Genomic DNA, 20,004 nt, shown 5'->3' with positions numbered 1-20,004 from the left:
AGAGGCTGAATCCGCATAGACTGGATGACAGCAGCACATACACAGCATCACCCGCTGCTGACTGCTGGTCCCCTCCCTCCTCGTCCAGGTCTCTTTATACATACATGATATGAATACATGTAGAGAGACAGTCACTCGTCCCTTCACTGTCTGACTTAATGTTTGCAGCTTCGCTCCACACCAGTCCGTCCTGGAACAAGTCCAGATAGACCAGTTATTTCCCCCCCCGACTCTCCAACACATCCCTGACGCTTCATGATGCAAACTGAGGGAAATATTCACATCTCGCACTCACACGCTTTTTTATAGCTGCATCAAAAGAAATATGAATAACTCTGAAAAACCCAGGATGACTTAGAGCAGTAGAACATTTATAAAGAGCTCCAACGACGAGCTGACTGCGTCTCTGATCCTGGTCTTGATGGAGTTTTTGAGGTTAGCAGCACGACTTGTGTTCTCTCACGCTGCACGCCAACTGAGACTCAAAGGACGCGCTGACACGAGACAATCCGTACCAGGGCCGAACCTGCTCCTCCTTCAGGCACGGCGTGCTGGGATCAGGTTGGTACATCCCACGGACGGCCTTCATGGCGTTCCGTCTGGATCGGACTCACATGAGTATAAGAGCCGTCAAACACAAGTCCCTTTTCTTTGTCTTTTCAGAGTCTGTCTGTCCTGCAGGGACCAATGAGCTCGCCTTTCTCTTCCAGCCAATCAGCATGCAGGACAGACACGCTGACGAACTCATCAGTCCATGCTGCCGTGAGTCAGAGACCAACCGTCCTCCTGCAGGGACGATGAAGACATCTCTGAACCTTGTAAACTAAGGTCAGGACCGGTCAGTCCTGGAGCCCGGTTCAGAAGGTTTTAGATGAGGGTAGGAACATTTAAAGACTAATAAATAAAGTCAACAGGATGAAGATATTACACACACTCAAACAGAATCTCTAATGATAATCCCACCAGGAGTTTGTTCTGATGTTTCATGTTGAGCGGTTTCAGAGTCTCTTCTCTTCAGATGCATCTTCATGAAAATACGTTTGAGGTTTAATACCACTCCTCCAGTGTGGACCTGTGATATTATAATTCTGACTGAATATTAACGCAACATCAGCTCTGAGAAGCATCACACATAAACAACAACAACAACACTGTTTATGATGAATAGAACAAATGAAGGGTTCATCTCTTACCTGTAGGCATTTTTGGATGCAGGCCGGGGGTCAAACTTGAAGAAAATTATACACATGGATGAGTTTGAGGATTGATGACTGTGTTTGTTTGTTTGTTTGTTTACTCGATCCACATTTGGCTGAAGATTGTTGTTGTTTCTGACGAAGAGAAGAAAACAGAAAAAGACAAAAGTAAGAACCTTCAGGTTGAAGTCGGAGTGACAATCAGAGGAAGACTTTAAAGGAGCAGTCTGCAACTCTGCCCCTAGTGTTTAAAATGAGTACTGCAGTCTAAACTCTCATCACCACAGAGGGCTGCCCCCTCTCGGCCAGAAACCTCTCTCAGAAGAACTGGGATGCTGACGTGTAGTTCTGACTGCAGAGAAGACAAACGAGCCTCTCAGAGTTCATGCTATGAGCAAAGATTAACGCTTATTATTTGGGGAGGATTTAACAAAGCTAGATTCAGGACTTGGGGAGAAATCAAAGAGCCCTCGAAATCCAGAGAACAATGATTGAGTTCACATTCCCAGTGAAGCAGGATCACATGAGATCTCGAGGGATAAATCCCCCATGAGGACTGTGGATTTAAAGAGTCCTTGGTGTCCCCCTTTGCTCCTTGTCCTCTCTATGGGGGTACAAAGAGGACATTCTGGCTCCAAGAACCAAACCTTCCTTCTCCTCCACACCATCTTTACTCGTGTACAGCTTCCTGTTTGATGTCTATGGGTTGTTTACTACGGTCACTGAACTACACAGCTGAGATATTATCAAACATGTCTGACTCTGAGAAGCTCCGACTGATTATCACGACCGCCTAAAGACCAGTGAATGCACCTTTATCAAAAATCTCAGGTTCTTAATCACACTTTAAAAGCTGTTAATGGTGCGTTCATGTGCTGTCAGACAAATGAGCTGTATAAATGCACATGAACAGAAGCTGAAGAGGAATAAGATCAGCTGTTCAAACCAAACATATTCACACTAAATCAATAAATAATATCAATACAATGAATCAAACGACAGAACTCTGTTCTGAATGATGTTTCTCTGTCATGACGAAGATGATGATGAAGAAGGTGAAGATGATCAGGTGATGAAGGACTGATAAGTGCAGTGAAGGTGCAGTAAGTTCAAAGGTAACAAAGATAACACGAGCCATGAGCTGAGGCATGAGTCACGTGATGGACAATGATCATGTGACACGTAGTGACCATGAACTACCTGGTTACAGTTCACTAGTGACAGAGCTGCTATCTGTCTGTGGACATCAGACACGCGGCTAATGCTTCCGCTACCAGCCAGCTAGGTAGTGCAACTCGGTAACCATGGTAACGTGACTTACCTGAGCTGTTCCGCTCGAGGACACCCGCTGTATCTGCCTCGTGTCGCCAACTGTGTCCAGCTTCGTGTTTCTCTTTACCTTGTTGACATCTGAGAGGAAGGGTTCACTCCGCGTGAGCTCCATTTGTGTCGCGAGCCGTCCCAGTAGCCTTCAGGGCGGGGTTTAGTTCTTGTATCCGGGTCGTGTATTCCGCCCATCCCGGCGTATACGGTACTTAAAACCAGTGCACCTCGACCGAGCCGATAAAGTTCGCTCTGATTGGTCAGTTCACAAACGGTAAACCTTGACAGCAAACAGTAAGAAGTGTGCTTCCGGTGTGGTTAGTGAAGGTGATTTTCAGAATAAAAGCATTAACTGTAAACTGGTTAAACGTACTCTCGAGCCCCTGACAAGTCAGGTGTTTAAAAATGAGGCCGATGCGGAAGTGTGTATTATATGTTTAATCAAACGTTATGTGAATAAAACCATTTAAATTTAATTAAATTGTGTACACCGAGGGTGGCTGCAGGTGCTCACGTATCAGCAGAAATGAACAGGTTTATAGCCTGTAAACATGTCTGATTAGATATCTACACATACTGTACAGGGAGTGATCATCCGTTTTGATCTTTTTTTTTTTTTAGATTTATTTTTGGCCTTTATGCCTTTATTATAGAGGGAGGAAAGTGGACAGAGTCGGAAATCACAACCCGCATGGGTTTTCAGTGCTACGAGGGTCGATTACTTTTTACCTGGTTACATCACCATGGTAACTGATGCTGCACACCTAACCTGCTCCAGAGCAGGTTAAAGCTCCGCCCACTGACCAATCAGATCTTTAGATGGTGGAGCTCCTGGAGCTGATGGAGAGGGGGGAGGACACTTCATGTGTCCATCATGATTTGACATTAGACTATAGTCTGTTTAGTTATTGATGATGTTTCACTGATATCCTTCAACAGAGACTGAAGAAAGCTCCGGAACATTTTAGTTAAAGATGTAAAATAATGAATCTTTTCTTCTTTATGTTGAATGTGTCCATGCTGCTCTGTTTGTGATGGTCAGAGCTGCAGTTTAACTTCTAAAAGCTTTTCTCCATTTTAAAGAGTCAGAGCAGCACATTGAGTTCAGAGCAGAAACGAGTTATTAGAGTCAGTTCTAAGGGGAACAAACCATGGGACAAATACAAGCTGCACTTTTTACTCACACATTTTACTTTGTTTTGTCCTTCCTGCATTTGTTCCTGCAGCTGTGTCTCTCTGCAGCCTGTTTGTCTTAACTTATTTATCAGGTTGATAACCGGCATCGTAGGACTGATAATCATGATCTCGTATGTCAGAGTTTGTTAAACCAGATCACCCAAAGAGACCCTGGTTATGTTGAACTCTCTTCGTAGTATAGGCCTCAGGTCAGAGGTGGGACTTAAACTCAACTTGTCTGACTGTGGAGGGAAGGCTACATGCTCAAACTGTATAAAAAACATGTTTCATGAGGAAGGTGCAAAGGAGACACTCTGTCTCCTACACTAAAGAAACAACAGCAAAGCAAAGCATTTGTTGTGAATATATCTGCTGTGAATTGTTACTAATAAACATCTTTAGGACAGTTAATATGTCAGTTTAATTACATTTTTTAAAATGACTTTAAATTCTCATGACGAAACCTCTTGTTTTGTGATAACCTGAAGAGATTCGAGACATTAGTCCTGTCTAAGACAGCAGCCTAAAAGTTTGACTCAGAGCAAAACAAAGAAAGACAAATATGACTCAACACATCAGGAACTTTAAGCACAGAAACTACAGTCAGATGCCCCTTTTAAAATCTTCTCAGCCAACTAGATGCTTTAAGTTAAACTGACTCTGAGACTCAGAGTGAAACACATTGATCCCAGAGCTGCTGCTGTCAACAGGACACAAGCAGGCCAGAGCCCAACCAGGGACTTGTCACGAACAGAGGAGGAGACCCAAACGCTCGACTCAAGGGTAAATGCAGTTTCAAAAACCCATTTAATGAAGGCAGGGTTTGGTACATGGTTGTCAAAAAAATCCAGGCAAAAGTCCAAAAAACAGCAGGCAGAAAATCACAATCAAAAACACAACGGGGTCAGAATAGGAAGGCTAAACAGAAATAATGCTGGTAACGCTGCAACAAGAGACAAGACGAACTGGCAAGGAGTGAGGGGAAACACAGACACTATATACTGAAAGGGGGCGGAGTTAACAAGACACAGGTGAGACACATGGAAAGCTGATTGAATATATATAGGATATCTTTGATATCAAAGCTCGGTTTCCTGTACTAGTGAGGTCTTAGACTGCACTAGAGCACTAGTAGAACACTGAAATATACTAGTAAACTAGTAGAAAGAAGAAATTCCAACATGTTAACTAGTAAAGTAATAAACATCTACTAGTTAACTAGTATCACATATTTTGTCTACTAGTTAAATAGTAAGCTAGTTAAACTAGTTTGACTCTTTTTAACCTTACTAGTTCACTAGTAAGTCTCTAAATGTTTACTAGTTAACTAGTAAGACCCAAATGTCAACTCGTATCACTAGTGATGAAGTTACACATTTTACTTGTTTACTAGTAAGGTTCTAAATGTTCACTAGTTAACTATTGAGAGCAAAAAGGCAGCTAGCAACACTAGTTTAAGTCCCTTTAGTCTTACTAGTGAACTAGTAAGGTTCAAAATGGTTAACTAGTTATCTAGTAAGACCCGCAATGTCACTAGTTGCACTTGCAGGGCTCTTGGGATTACTAGTTAACTAGGACAGTTTTAAATTTTACAAGTAAATTAGTGAAAGCAAAAATGTATACTAGAAACACTTGTTTCAGTACATGCTAATGAGTGGGTGGGGTCGGAGCATATTCTAAACCTTACCATTGGTTCTCTATATAGACCTCCGCCAGCCAAAAAATTAACCCTTTGTAAGGAGCAAGTGCTGCTAAGCATCTGCTTCTTCCTTACTTAGCATAGAGACTAAAGCATGAACATTATATATAGAAAATTATATTTATAAAAAGCCTGAAATAAGATAGAAGACCATACTACAACTGTTCTATTTCCTTTTTTTATCCCATCATGAGTGTATTCACAGAAGAGTGATAAACGACAGCCCAAGGTGCAGTCTTTACTTCATATTATCAATGCTGTTCTTACAAAAGGAAAACAAATTTTAATCCGATAAAATTATGCACTTTGAAAAACTGGAACTTGATACAGAATTTTTTATATATGGTAAACTAAGAAAATTAAACGCATTCAAGATTAAATGTACGACAGGTCAGGAGTGAGCCAAGTTAAAGAGAAAAAAAATCTAGTGCTGATATAACTCAAGGTACTAGTCAGAGCTGGCCCTTTAAGGCTAGAAAAAACACAGGTTTTACATTGACCAGTCAAAACCCTTAGTGCCCCTCGTGGACTGCACGTTGACCTTTACAAGTTAACTAGCAAGGACTAAATGTCCAATAGTTACACTTGTAAAATGCATTCGGACTTTACTAGTAAAGTAATTATGTTTAAAAAAAACCCGTAGCTAGTTAAAGGGCATAATGTCTCTTGTACCACTTGTGTTAGTCTTATTGATCTTACTAGTTAACAAGTAAGAGCTAAATGTAAGTAAGTAAGTAAAAGTAAGTAAAATTTATTTATATAGCACTTTTCGCAGGCAGGGGCCACAAAGTGCTTCACAAACAGGGTTTAAAACATCACAAGCAACAAACAGACAGTACAGAGATCATAGCAGCCCTAAAAGAGACTAATTAAAAGCCTGGACAAATAAAAACGTCCCCAGTTGACTCTTGAAAGTGTCGGAGTCACATTGAACGAGCATTCAATAGGCCGACGTGGATTGATGTCTCGGAGGTAGTGTCCGTGTTGCGGAGCGGGACTGGACGCTAGTTGTACTTATCAAGGTTTTTTTGGCAGTACTAGTGAACTAGTTTGAGAAATTTTCCGTCACAAGTTAACTAGTAGTCAACAAATCAGGATACTAGTAGACATCTGTGTTCAACAAGTTAACAAGTAAAGTGTTTTGACTGCTATGGAAAGCCGATTGAGCATGTATTAGATATCTTTGATATCAAAGCTCGGTTTCCTGTACTAGTGAGGTCTTTGACTGCACTAGAACACTAGTAGAACACTGAAATATACTAGTAAACTAGTAGAAAGAAAAAATTCCAACATGTTAACTAGTAAGGTGATAAACGTCTACTAGTTAACTAGTAACATGTATTTTGTCTACTAGTTAACTAGTAAGCCTAAACATGTTTACTAGTTAACTAGTTAGAGCCAAGATGTCCACTAGTTAAACTAGTTTGACTCTTTTTAACCTTACTAGTTCACTAGCAAGTCTCTAAATGTTTACTAGTTAACTAGTAAGACCCAAATGTCAACTAGTATCACTAGTGATGAAGTTACACATTTTACTTGTTTACTAGTAAGGTTCTAAATGTTCACTAGTTAACTATTGAGAGCAAAAAGGCAGCTAGCAACACTAGTTTAAGTCCCTTTGGTCTTACTAGTGAACTAGTAAGGCTCAAAATGGTTAACTAGTTATCTAGTAAGACCCGCAATGTCACTAGTTGCACTTGCAGGGCTCTTGTTGGGATTACTACAAATGTCCAATAGTTACACTTGTAAAAGGCATTTGGACTTTACTAGTAAAGTAATTATGTTAAAAAAAACCTTAGCTAGTTAATTACTAAGGGCATAATGTCACCATTTTACTTGAGTTTCTTCATTGTTTGATTTAAGGTAAAAGTGCAACGTTACAAAGAGAAAAACAAAATACAGATAACAAATACTGTATATGTTTACAAAGTCTGAGCATTGCTATCTAACACAGAACATCATAAAAAATATTACTAAATAAACACTAAGCTACATGCTAGGGAAGCAGAGAGAAAACTGTTACCTCCTACAATTAGCATGAGCTAGCAAAGCACATGTGAGACTAAAACAACAAAAAGTTTTCTAACGTGAATTTTGTGTGTATATCTCAACAGTTTTATCATGAATTAAACATAAAACTTACAGACAAATGGTCTCCAAGCATGGAAGAAAACCCCTCTGCAGCAACATAGATCCTCTCTGTCTTTCTGACTGCTCCACTGCAGCTAGTAAACTAGAACAGTAAACATTGTTCTTACTAGTGTGACTAGTTGACATTTTAGCATTTACTAGTTGAGTAGTAAACATTTCTGAGCCTCACTAGTTAACTAGTAGGGTTTGAAAAACTCCAACTACTGTGACTTGGTGACAAAGTTTCTCTTACTAGTTACCGAGAACACTAAAACAATTCTTCACTAGTATAACTAGTTGATAATATGAGTTTAACTAGTTAACTAGTAATTATGTATGTCTTACTAGTTAACAAGTAAGATGAAGACATATCAACTAGTTAATTTGTTTAAATCATTTAAACCAACTAGTTAACTACTATGCAATATGTAAATGAGGTGGGTGGGATTATAACAAAATCCTGGGTCCTGATTTGATGTTTTTTATTTTTATTTTGAGAGCCTATTGGAAGCCTCAATCTTCACTTCTTTCCCACCTCCTCATCATTATTTTTTGCAACAAGTGATACTAGTGACATTTTAGATCAAACTAGTCTACTAGTAAAACATGTAAGAGTCACTAGTTAACTAGAAAGACTCGTAATGCGATCATAATCCAATGCTAGTGCAACTAGTGGGCATATGTTCTCTTACAACTTAACTTGTGAACATTTAGAGCCTCACTAGTTCACTAGTAGGACTCATAAAACCATCTCTAGTTTAACTAGATAACCTTTTAGCTTTTACTAGTAAACTTGTAAAAACTTTATATCCTAACTAGTTAACTAGTATGATCCATATTAACGAGTAAATATGTTTAGGCTTACTATTTAACTAGCAGACACAAAATATGTGATAGTTAACTAGTAGATGTTTATCACTTTACTAGTTAACATGTTGGAATTTCTTCTTTCTACTAGTTTACTAGTAAATATTTCAGTGTACTTGTGCTCTAGTGCAGTCAAAGACCTCACTAGTACAGGAAACCGAGCTTTGATATCAAAGATATCTAATATATGTTCAATCAGCTTTCCATAGAGACACATGAGGTAACCAGCAGAGTGGGAGACACTGGGGAAGGGCATGCAGCCAACAGACCTAAAGGAGACACAGGGTAAGAAACAAAGTAAAACACTAACACAAGACATGAGGGAAACAGAAATACAGTAAACCTGTGACAGGACTGAAACACTCATCTGACAGAACTCAGTGATGTTTCCAATGAAGAGAACTTAGATGTGTCACTTAAAGTTGCCTTTAGTGTCAGGTCGTTTTTGTTGTTGTTGTTTTTTAAATAATGGCCATGAATGCTAGTTGGAGGTGAATGTAGCTCAGCGCTTTGACTTCCTGTTTTAGAGTTAAGACAGTATACAATGTAAATGTATGTTTGTGCACACGAGGTTCACGAGTCTAATTAATCTGGACACACTCCTGCGTTCATTTAGAGGACCTCTTCTTACACAGTCTGTCATGACATCGTCTACAATGGCAACAGTTTAATGATCTATGTAAGTTCATGAATTTCTCATCTTTCTCTCACAGATCCTCCAGTCCAGAGAGAGAGGATGGATGGGGGCGGAGACACGGCGTGACGGACAGCAGCATGCAGTACTGAGGATGAGAGACACACAGGCTGCTCTGCCTTCATCCCAAACAAACGATGGACAAGATCATTAGTAGTTATTAACTGTAGTCTCCTTAAGAAGAGCAGAAATAACTTTCACATCAGTGAGTGAAGCAGCGAGCTGTGTGTGACTATCACAGACCGGAGAGGTTGGAACAGGGTTATCTGTCCCTGCAGCAGCAGCACCATCAGCAGCAGCAGCAGAGTTCATACACAACCACGTTCTCCAGCCGAGGCTCGGAGTACCTCACTGCACCCCGGGGAGTCTCTTCGCCTTCACAACACGAGGCTGAGCAGGACAAACGGAGGTAAGGTGCAAATCTGTGTAAATCCATGTGGTGTTTCTGTTGCTGTGGAGTTTTCGCCTGTGCCATTACAACTGAGGAGGAGGAGGAGGAGGGTGTGACAACAGTGTTCTTATAGCAATGTAATAATGTAAAGTGCAGGTGGAAATGATGAAACAAACGCTTACACTCCGGTCAGGTGAGTGCGCAGGTGTTCTGTCTTGATGCGTATTCATGCGCAAACACGGAGCCGCTGTGAGCAAACAGTCCGTGTTTTAAACCTGCTTCAGCAGGGAGAACTACATCGCATGCTGCTAAACTGTGGTGTTTTCTATGTGAGACGATGATTAATGGAGGTATTGTCATGTATTCACGATGTTGTTGTTGTTGGAAGCTCTTATCGCTAATGAATGCAGCGAGCGCGAGCCGCAACGAGCTGTCAATCATCTTCTCCGTACTCGTCCATTGTTTGGCCCCTCCTGTTTGTGAGTATGTTACCATGGAGAGTCTTCCGGTGGGTCTCCTCCATCACCTGATGATGAGCAGGGGGGCTGTCTCTGGCTGTTGTTGCTGCATTTTGCACAAAGCTTCACAACATGGATCTGAGAGACCGCTCACAGACTGGTCCTGTTCAGAACATGGATCTGAGAGACCGCTCACAGACTGGTCCTGTTCAGAACATGGATCTGAGAGACCGCTCACAGACTGGTCCTGTTCAGAACATGGATCTGAGAGACCGCTCACAGACTGGTCCTGATCAGATCATGGATCTGAGAGACTGCTCACAGACTGGTCCTGATCAGAACATGGATCTGAGAGACCGCTCACAGACTGGTCCTGTTCAGGAGGACAGGGACCAGTAAAGGGAACATGTTTAGTCCATGAAACCATCAGAACATGCCATCTCTGTCAGGGTTGGAAATAAAAAGTAAGAGGCATTAAAATGTTCAGGTCTATTCTTCATATAGTACCAAGAAAGAAACGAGTGAAAACGACTCAGTTTCATTTTTCTTTTTTATTGTTGTGGTCTGCAGATGATTGCTGAGTAACGTGTGTACAGTGTGTTGTTGTCTTCAGTCTTTAAGTCTCACTTGATCATGTGACCAGACTTACACAATGCAGTGCATGCTGTAGTTTGTTTGTTTGTCCCAGTTGGATTTGTGCCATGTCCTTTACTCAGGGATATCACTGACTTCAGTTGGTCTAAACGCTGCAGCTACACTCACATGACCACATGGTGCCCTTCCCGGCCGCGCTGCCTTGGCTACCGGTGAACTAAATGATTTTAAAATGACCAGGCCCCGAGCTACATGACTGTACTCATTCAGCAGGGGGCGCTTCTCGGGTCTGTTGGCAAACAGGGCGCTGAGAGTGTGTGCTGTCTGATGGGGCTCCATCAGGGAAGTTTCCTACTGTCACTGTGAAATGTGCCGCAGCGCCTCGGCTCAGAGCTGATGATCAGGGTTTACTGGTTGGTTTGAAGATAACGGGCTGACCGGGTGTAGCTGTGAAAGGACTTCCATGCTGAAAGGTTTTGTTGCTTGATGATGACCATGAGGATACTTAGAGTGTGTGCATGTTGGGAGGTGTGGAGGAAAACACAAACTAGTAAAAAGGGCTGAAGATGAGGAATCAGAGCGACACTGCAGAGCCTATACTTTATCTTTGTTCTGCCTGAAAGCTTCTGACGTTTCTGCCAACGTTGTGCAGCGATCACAAGTGAAGCAGACGATCAAAACACTCTCAGAGAGAGCGAGGGGGAAACCTTTTTTCACTTGATGCTTTTTCATGCCCGATCACTTCAAAGCTCATACGGTGGTGCCAGAGTTTTTTTGAATATCTTTATGTTTCTGTTGTTCTAGTTTGAATACTAACCTGCAGCCTTCATGTAAACTGGTTCATACCGGTGGTATTAGCTCAGGCCTCCTCGGATGCTTCCTCACTTGTACAGAATATGTTAAAGGCTCATTGGCTTTCAGAAAGCGAAGCTCTGCTGGAAAATATTTGCAACTCAAACACTGACTAGTCTCCGGACAGAAGCAGAATTTTCCACCTTTGAATGTGCTCATAAAACTGAAAAAATATAAAAAAGAAGCTGCGTGACCGCGGATAAACAGGAAGACTTCCCCTGAATACTAATGTCTGAAATCCTATTTTATCTGTTTCCTGCTTTACATGCTTCCCTCTGTGCAGGAGAAATGTACAACAACTTTCTCTTGTCCTCTGTTTTCTGTTCCTGAGGCAACAAGCTCGGTCGTTAAAATTCACTGCCATGATCACCAGTCAACAAGCTTAATTAATGTAAAAAATACAACTGCACACTCTGACTTATGTTATTGTTCATGGAGAAATGTGAAAGTCTCTTTTTCCCCTGCAGAGCTGACTCCAGCGGGGCCTGTTGTATCACCACTCCATGTTCTTAAAGGTTAAAGTCTAATTTTCTAATGGACCTGACAAGACCCGGGGTCAGCTTCAATCTCCCGAGCAGTTCATGCTTGGATGCACTGATTTATCTCGAAGTGTGATGCCTGAAGAAGATGTGGTAATCTGAACTATCAGCCCTGCAGCGCGTTGGCAGTTTGGATAGAAGAGAAGATGCTGGTTACTGTCAGGTCACGTTTCTGTCCCAAATCTGCAGGATCGGACACAACGTGTCATCATCAGAGCATGATGTCACTCCATCCGTTTCTCCTCTTTTCAGGAGGGGGGGGGGGCTGCAGCCTGTTTCTGCATGATGGGGAATGAAGCCCCTGTCAAACATCAATAATCATCCCCAACAATGAAAGCCACAGAGCCTGTTGTTGGTCGTTCTTGGTGGCGTATGAGAAAGGAGAAGAGAACAATAAGTCTGCATGCATTAATTGGTTTTGCAACTCGCTGAAATAACAGTTGCAATGCATTGCAATAGAGCAGGGGTAGTTAAAGGCAACAACATCAATAGGTGTATTTAATCCACACAGTGAGTGTTGCTTACAGAGGTCCTGTTTGTTTCACTGTGGATCATCCTCACTCATGATAATCTGCAGAGCGATAGACATGGAGCTAACTGTGATTGAATCAAACAGAAGGTCTCATGATGATGAATAATCACATCTTTCTGCAGAACAAGGCTCCACACTTCTTCTGGGCACACTCGCACTACACCCAGTTTTCCTGTCCTGTGCTGGAGCACGATTGCTGTCCCCCCATTGGACGGTTGGGTTATGCGGTCATGGCTCAGTGGTGGTGTTGGTCGAGGGTTTGATCCCCAGCTCCTGCAGCCACATGCAGGACATTTCACCCTGAATGGCTCCCACTTCTTCATTGGTAGCTTATGATTGTGTATGAATGGGATGAGCCACTTCTGATGTCAGGGTGTGAAGGGGTTAATTTAACATGCAGGGTTGGAGCGCTGTTCAAGCTCCCATCCCGCCTCTGGTCTGCTCCACGACTGACGCAGCCGGAGCATGGTTACGTGTCCGTAACGTGGTAATGCAACACGTGCAGTATGACAGGACACACGGACTCACAGATAAAAACGTCCCAGACTGCATAGTGTCGAACAACAAAGAGAACATGCCAGCTGACTTTATGTCTTATTTTGAGTCCGATAGAGTCAGTGCACTGTGGAGGAGCGCTGTGTTCCCCCTCCTCGACAGTCCCTCTTACATAAGCTGGAACACCTGCGTGGATGACTTGAGGTTTGCAGGGCCGTACAGGATGACGTCCTCACATTCACGTTTGCAGCCTTGACTGTTGAAGATGGCTTTTGCCTCTGCATGTAATTATATCAGTGGATGTGCTCCACATAAAATGATGTTAAATCTACCTCGTTATCGTTTCATGGTCAGTGTAGCATTTCATTAGTGAGTGAGCAACAGCAGTATTACACTGAAAGCTTATTGCTGTTTGTCAGTTTAATTAAAGCAGAATTAAATCCTTCACACCCTCGACTGCTTAATGCATGCGGTCGGAGGTGTGTTCAATATGCATACACACTTTCTAGTCACGTTCAATGGAGGATCACCTTACACGTAAATGATCTTATGTGACGCCTCAGTTCGGTGCTGTGAATCTACCGTGTGTTGGATCATACAGGAGAGCGAGCGCTGAGGCTCTACGAGGCTGACTGAAGAGGTCTGTGATAGCCATGGTTACAGGGCAGCCAGTCCGGACTCACACTGAATGGTCCTTTGTGAGACAGACACCTGCAGAGCTCGGCCTCCTGCTCCTGAAGTCATTAACATGCACCTCCAACCTCCCTGGCCTCCTCGCTGCCCGTCCCTCGGACTGCCCATCCTGGCCCCGCTCTGCTGTCTTGGCACCTGTTCTGCATCGCCCATCCTGCACAGGCTATAACTCATGTCTTTGTCAGGGAGCACGTCAGGCGGGACTGCAGAGATCTGTATCCACTGACTCCATCTGCACTTTAAATTTACAAGTTGTGTAAACGTAGGCAGTGTCTTTTGCTTTTTGCAGGAGATCCAGAAATTATGCAAAAAAAAAAAAGTTTGTATATTCAATCTTTTTTTTTTTTTGGCAGTTTCAAGGCAGAGAGCAGCATTTTACACATAACTCCAGTGTGTCCTGTGTGAATGTGTGTGTGAGTCCTGACTGTCTCCACTGAGGGAGAAGCTGGAGTCCTGCTGGCTGTGTTGTTGTCAGAGCTGTGTTTACATGGACGGGACGGCCGGCTCCTCCCCTTGTGTATAAAAGCTGTTTGAGTCAAGAAGAAGAAGAACATACTCACTGATTATTTGATGAAGAGTTTTTACATCATGGTTTAAATGTGTGTTATGTGAAGCTACGTGCTAACTAAAGTCTACAGTCAAATGCAGGGACAAAAGGACAAACAAAAGAAAAGTTTTGTCTGCCCGTGCGTTTAATGGCGCTAATGTATGGGGCGTTATATTGGCTAAGTCCTTCATGCAAACATGAGTGGAGAGGGGTTGGAGGTGTGTTTTGCTTTCATGCTGGAGCTAAAGGAAGACGTCTCCTTTTCCTGGTTTAAATGTTGTCTCCAATCTGAGTCCAAAGGAAAGATGGAACTTCATCTTCTATCTGGAGGACATATTTCAGTTAGCATGATGGGGAATGAAGCCCCCGTCTAGCATTTAAACGCTAGCCTGTTGATGAATGTGGTCTCAGTCAGTGCAGGGAATCTGCTGCTTGTTTGTTGAAACGAGGATGACATGTGTTATCTTATAATTCACTGAGACAGACAACAGCATCATCATGTGTTGAACATCAAAGATGATTTAGAAGCATCTGTTTTTGTGACTAAATATTATTGTCCTTTAAAAAAGAAACAACAGTGCTCCACTTCCTGGATGTGATGGAGCTCAGTTCAGATAATCGGGATGATTTTGCTTTATTCGTTCACCTTACAAAGAAACAACACTGGTTCAGCTCAGCCGGAGCTTCATGTTCTGAGGCTTCAGGCCTCGACACAGCGGTTGCTGGTTTGACTCCTGGTGCTGCTGCTGTTAGGTGTGCATCCTCCAGTCTCTCTCCAGTCACACTTCAGCGTTTCTTTCTGATAAATGCCCCAAAACACCCAATCTTCAGAAAATAACGTTAGCAACAGTAAATGAAGCCGTTAGCATGAATAACCTTCAGTTGTCCTCCTCTTTAGCCTTCTGCTCTGATGCCCTAGTTTTCATGAATGAGCTTCTTTTTAACTGACAAAGCAAATGTGAATTGTCCTGCTAATAGGCAAAAGTCCAACCTCAGACATGGCCTCTGGCTTCTCCCCATTACGTCTCTGTCACTTCCTCTAATGGCGGATCTGGGGCAGAAAGACTGTGCCTTCCTATCCTGCCTCGATGCGTGACACACTGCAGACGTAGTGGGGGCTCAAACTGGCAGTGTTTAAAGGACCTTACATGTGATGTGCAGTGTCCTGCTTTTTAAGGTGAGGTCACAGTGGACAGATGAATTCATGAAGAGTGGAAACCATTTCCTGCTCCACAGAAATATTTTCTTAAAGGAATATTGTGCGATTTTTGAACCAGTAAACATCGCCATTGAGCACCAGCATGAAACCAAAACAAGTGCTCTGCAGCCTCCGCTCTCCTCCAGTAACACACCTCCAACCCCCCGCAGGCTAATGTTAGCGCTCTGTACAACCACACAGCCAGAGGGACTCCCAACACGAACACATCTGAAGAGGACATACTTCATTTGTGCTATATTTATGAATCCTTTATTTATAAATGTTGCTCATTCTTCTTTTAACACTCAGACTGCACATCATGTAAGCATGTCGATATGCCTTTGCTCTATAATTATAGCTTTGATTTCTTCACTTACCATGTGAATTAGAATCTATGAGGGATTAACAAGACTTCTCCATACTCCCACCACAACTTTGTTTATATGACCGTAGATAATTTCAGTCTACACTTGGCTTGGTTAAACCATGACTCATATTCCCCGTAGCTTTCTTTTTTTTTCAGTCTGATGCTGCGTTTTGTCCTTAGAGCCCGGGTCGAGTGCACGCAGCTCCCTGCTGCCAGTGACGCTTCTGTCAAAATTGGTTTTGAATTAGATTTTCGCTGCATCATCTCTCGGCCTCATAGTTCACAACTCGGGTGTCGTTATTGGGGCAGGAGCTGGCCGGTGTTTTTGTTACATGCTGATAATCCACTCCCTTTTCTTACGCCCTGGCTGCATCACGGGACCGTCGTTAGAGCACTGATTGGATTCCTTTTTCTGAATATTCCTCAAACACATCTCTCCCCCTCCCTCTACATACTCTCTCTCCCTCTCTTTGCAAAGCAGTCACAGAGACCTGTGCTCAGTGGTCTCTAAAATCTGGATGTTTACCTGATAGCTTCAAACTGAGAGAGTGCCCAAACAGGAGCGTGGAAGTCTGCTCATCCGCCTGTCTGTCCAAATACTACAGTCCCCCTCCTCTGCTTCTCTCTCCACTCCCAGACTTGGGTCTTGAGGATTAACTCCGCCCTGTATACACTGGCCTGCCTTGATTATGTCCAGGGATAAGAGCTGCTTAATTGTAATCACTGGAGCTGTCCTGAGCACGGATCAGTTGAGGCCACACAGCAGACATAGAAATACAGTACAGCAGAGAAAAGCAACATTTGTGTTCCTGCTCAAAAACTCCCCGGCTGCCTTGAAAGTGACCACCGTACAAACTACCTTTACAAAGTATACACAGCATGCAGTCTGCTTTCACCAAGATACACGACAGTTTCAGAGCAGAGTACTGGGCCTTAGCTCTGATAGATGCTGCACATGTACCCGTTGCAGTTTGCAGAGCATTTATTTATGCTCTCTGAGCTGCTCAGTCGATGTGACCCGTCTCCAGCTGTGCAGAGGATTGTGGGTCAGAATAGCCAAAAAAGCACGCTGGCATAAATGTCGTGCAAAATTCACCCAGATGTTCAAGGACTTTCTGCTGCTTTTTAGTGTTGCTGTCGTCAAGACCACACTAACCAAGACCAAGACATACCAGAGACCAGAGAGCTCCCAGACTGAGACAAGACCAAGGCCATGAATATCACAGAAAAATCATCATCTCGTGTGCAGGCAGCGTGTCACCCACTTAGTCTGAGCAAATCTTCAAAACTAATAAAAATCAAACTACAAGAATTGCAGTTACTTTTTCTTTTAATTAGCGACATTAACCTTCAAATTCTCAGTTCTGACATGGAGAAGCAGTTCACAAGTTCGTCCAGTCAGAAACCGAGACAAGACTGAAGGACGACACAGTCTGATGATGGAGGCTGGGTGTCAGGTGGTTAAAGGACGACACAGTCTGATGATGGAGGCTGGGTGTCAGGTGGTTAAAGGACGACACAGTCTGATGGTGGAGGCTGGGTGTCAGGTGGTTAAAGGACGACACAGTCTGATGGTGGAGGCTGGGCGTCAGGTGGTTAAAGGACGACACAGTCTGATGGTGGAGGCTGGGTGTCAGGTAGTTAAAGGACGACACAGTCTGATGGTGGAGGCTGGGTGTCAGGTGGTTAAAGGACGACACAGTCTGATGATGGAGGCTGGGTGTCAGGTGGTTAAAGGACGACACAGTCTGATGGTGGAGGCTGGGTGTCAGGTAGTTAAAGGACGACACAGTCTGATGATGGAGGCTGGGTGTCAGGTAGTTAAAGGACGACACAGTCTGATGGTGGAGGCTGGGTGTCAGGTAGTTAAAGGACGACACAGTCTGATGATGGAGGCTGGGTGTCAGGTGGTTAAAGGACGACACAGTCTGATGGTGGAGGCTGGGTCTCAGGTGGTTAAAGGACGACACAGTCTGATGGTGGAGGCTGGGTGTCAGGTGGTTAAAGGACGACACAGTCTGATGGTGGAGGCTGGGTGTCAGGTGGTTAAAGGACGACACAGTCTGATGGTGGAGGCTGGGTGTCAGGTGGTTAAAGGACGACACAGTCTGATGGTGGAGGCTGGGTGTCAGGTGGTTAAAGGACGACACAGTCTGATGGTGGAGGCTGGGCGTCAGGTGGTTAAAGGACGACACAGTCTGATGGTGGAGGCTGGGTGTCAGGTGGTTAAAGGACGACACAGTCTGATGGTGGAGGCTGGGTGTCAGGTACATGACATATTTTTCTCACATTGTGCAGGTCTATTTCTTCTGGTGTTTCACCTGCTTGTTTTGGGAAAGCACCAAGTCTAATTGAAAATGACCTTTTGACCCATGTGGTATCAATCTAGTTTAGAGCTGCAGCTATCGAATATTTTAGTAATCGAGTATTCTATCGAATATCACGTCGATTAATCGAGTAATCGAATAAATCATACTTTTGCTTAATTAAGGTTTATCTCGTCTTCGGTCGTCCCTACAAACCTGCTTCTTTGCAGTTACCATGGAAACGCCTGCTTGTTACAGCCAACCACCTCTGTTCTACAGCTGCTGATGATGCTCACCATATTACTGACAGGGTCCCAAATTCACTTTCTGATTCACTGGTCAAGGCGGCAGGTAAATTAGAAATACAGGCCAAACACGTTTTAATGGCTGAAATAGCAAATACTGTTTTGTGTAGCCTACACATCTGTTACTGTACATTTAATTGAGAAAGCATTATGTTCTGTTGAATCAATCACAGAATCAATCATTTTGTCAGATAAGGAAATTGAGAAACTTTAAATATATATTTCTGTATATATATATATATATATATTTGTTAAAAGTGTATCTCTGTCTGCTCCTGCAGCGCACTCACAGACTACAGAGACCATAAACGTGTCTATGACAGAGACTGTGAGAGGACGTTGCTATCGTTATGTTAGCTGCAAACACGGAGAGAGTGAATGGAGAAAAGCCGACCGTTTGACCGGATCACGTGTTCCCGACTGGGTCGTATGGATCACGGATCAACTGTGTGCTGACTTAAAGTTAAAAGGGGCGTGCCGCGCTCGTGTGTGTGTGTGTGTGTGTGTGTGTGCGCGTGTGCGTGTTAGCGCTGAAGTGTCTGTGTGTCAGAGAGAGGAGCAGGTAGCTGCAGCTACATTAAATGTGTTTTATACTCATACCAAAGTTTTGATGACGCAAAAAAAACAAACTTAACGAAGCCTCGAGGCAGCAAAAATTCCTCGATGAATTTTTGTAATCGAATTATTCGAGTTATTTGAGGAATCGTTTCAGCTCTAATCTAGTTGGTCTCTTTGTTTTCAGTTAGCATAAAAATTTTAGTTTATTTCCATCTGTGACATGAATGTCAAATAGATCTCAAAATCACTTCCAAATTCATGACAAACATCCACGAGTGTCCTTGCGAGGTGATGTGACAGTAGGGTGATGAACTTCCTGTCTCCAGAGATGATTGTGGCTCATGTTTTAAAGCTACGATGAGCACTAGATTAACAGCATCTACCCTTCTGATGCTCTTTCGCAGCATTTTTTACACAGTTGTCACTTTCAAGTGGCCTCAAACAACAGTGGCAGAATTTAATGAAATATTTTATAGCTGCAGATCTTTAGAATGCTGATTTGCCTGCAGCTTTTTCTTGCTGATATTTTGTCTGTTTGACGATTGCACTTCAGAGCCTGACTGTGAAATTAAATCAGCACCTTATTAGATTGTCTAAGAGGGGATGAGATGCCTGAACTGTAGCTGTAAATCGTTTGTTTGAGAAGGTAATTGTTTCACAACAGAGGTCAAGGAGATCTCTTTTCTGAGTCTGACCTCAGGACTGTCAGGATACAAGAACGTCACTACTTTGATCCCAAAGCAACAGAAAGAGAAGCAATTTTGAGTAATGTCTACTTTTTTGAATGACCAAAAATGGCAACCAACAAAAGGACAACACTCTGTTATCGATATAAACGTTCATTTATTGCTGATAGGACTTGAAAAATGTCGAGGGCTGTCTGTGGATCAGCGGTCGAGTCAGTTGTGTTCAAACCGCAAAGTCAGGTTTACTCCCCAGCTCCTGCAACTACATGTCCCATGTGTCCTTGGGCAAGACACTGAACCACTGCTCCTTTTGCCTCTTCTCATATAAAGCAGCCTCTACCATCAGTGTGTGAATGTGTGTGAATGGATGAGTTAATACTGATGGACTCTTTACTCAG

At 43.1% G+C, this 20,004-nt stretch overlaps 1 protein-coding gene across 4 annotated transcripts in view; it reads right to left on the bottom strand.

Moving 5' to 3' along the window:
• The window catches only part of tango2 (transport and golgi organization 2 homolog), a 43,509-nt gene that overhangs the window by 15,153 nt on the left and 8,352 nt on the right, over window positions 1-20,004 (bottom strand). The window contains exons 1-2 of one of the 4 annotated variants that reach the window (XM_079364187.1): window positions 2,596-2,793; window positions 1,194-1,331 (exon numbers count right to left, since the gene is read on the bottom strand). In XM_079364187.1, the coding sequence (XP_079220313.1) occupies window positions 1,194-1,331; window positions 2,596-2,714 (257 nt within the window). In that variant the 5' untranslated portion in view covers window positions 2,715-2,793. Of the gene's footprint in view, window positions 1-1,193; window positions 1,332-2,517; window positions 2,794-20,004 lie in introns of those variants that run through there. The other 3 variants (XM_079364188.1, XM_079364190.1, XM_079364189.1) reach the window with 3 other exon arrangements.

The sequence above is a fragment of the Symphodus melops genome, assembly GCF_947650265.1.
Source record: "Symphodus melops genome assembly, chromosome: 1".
Lineage (NCBI taxonomy): Eukaryota > Metazoa > Chordata > Actinopteri > Labriformes > Labridae > Symphodus > Symphodus melops.
This window is presented reverse-complemented; position numbering and strand designations above follow the sequence as displayed.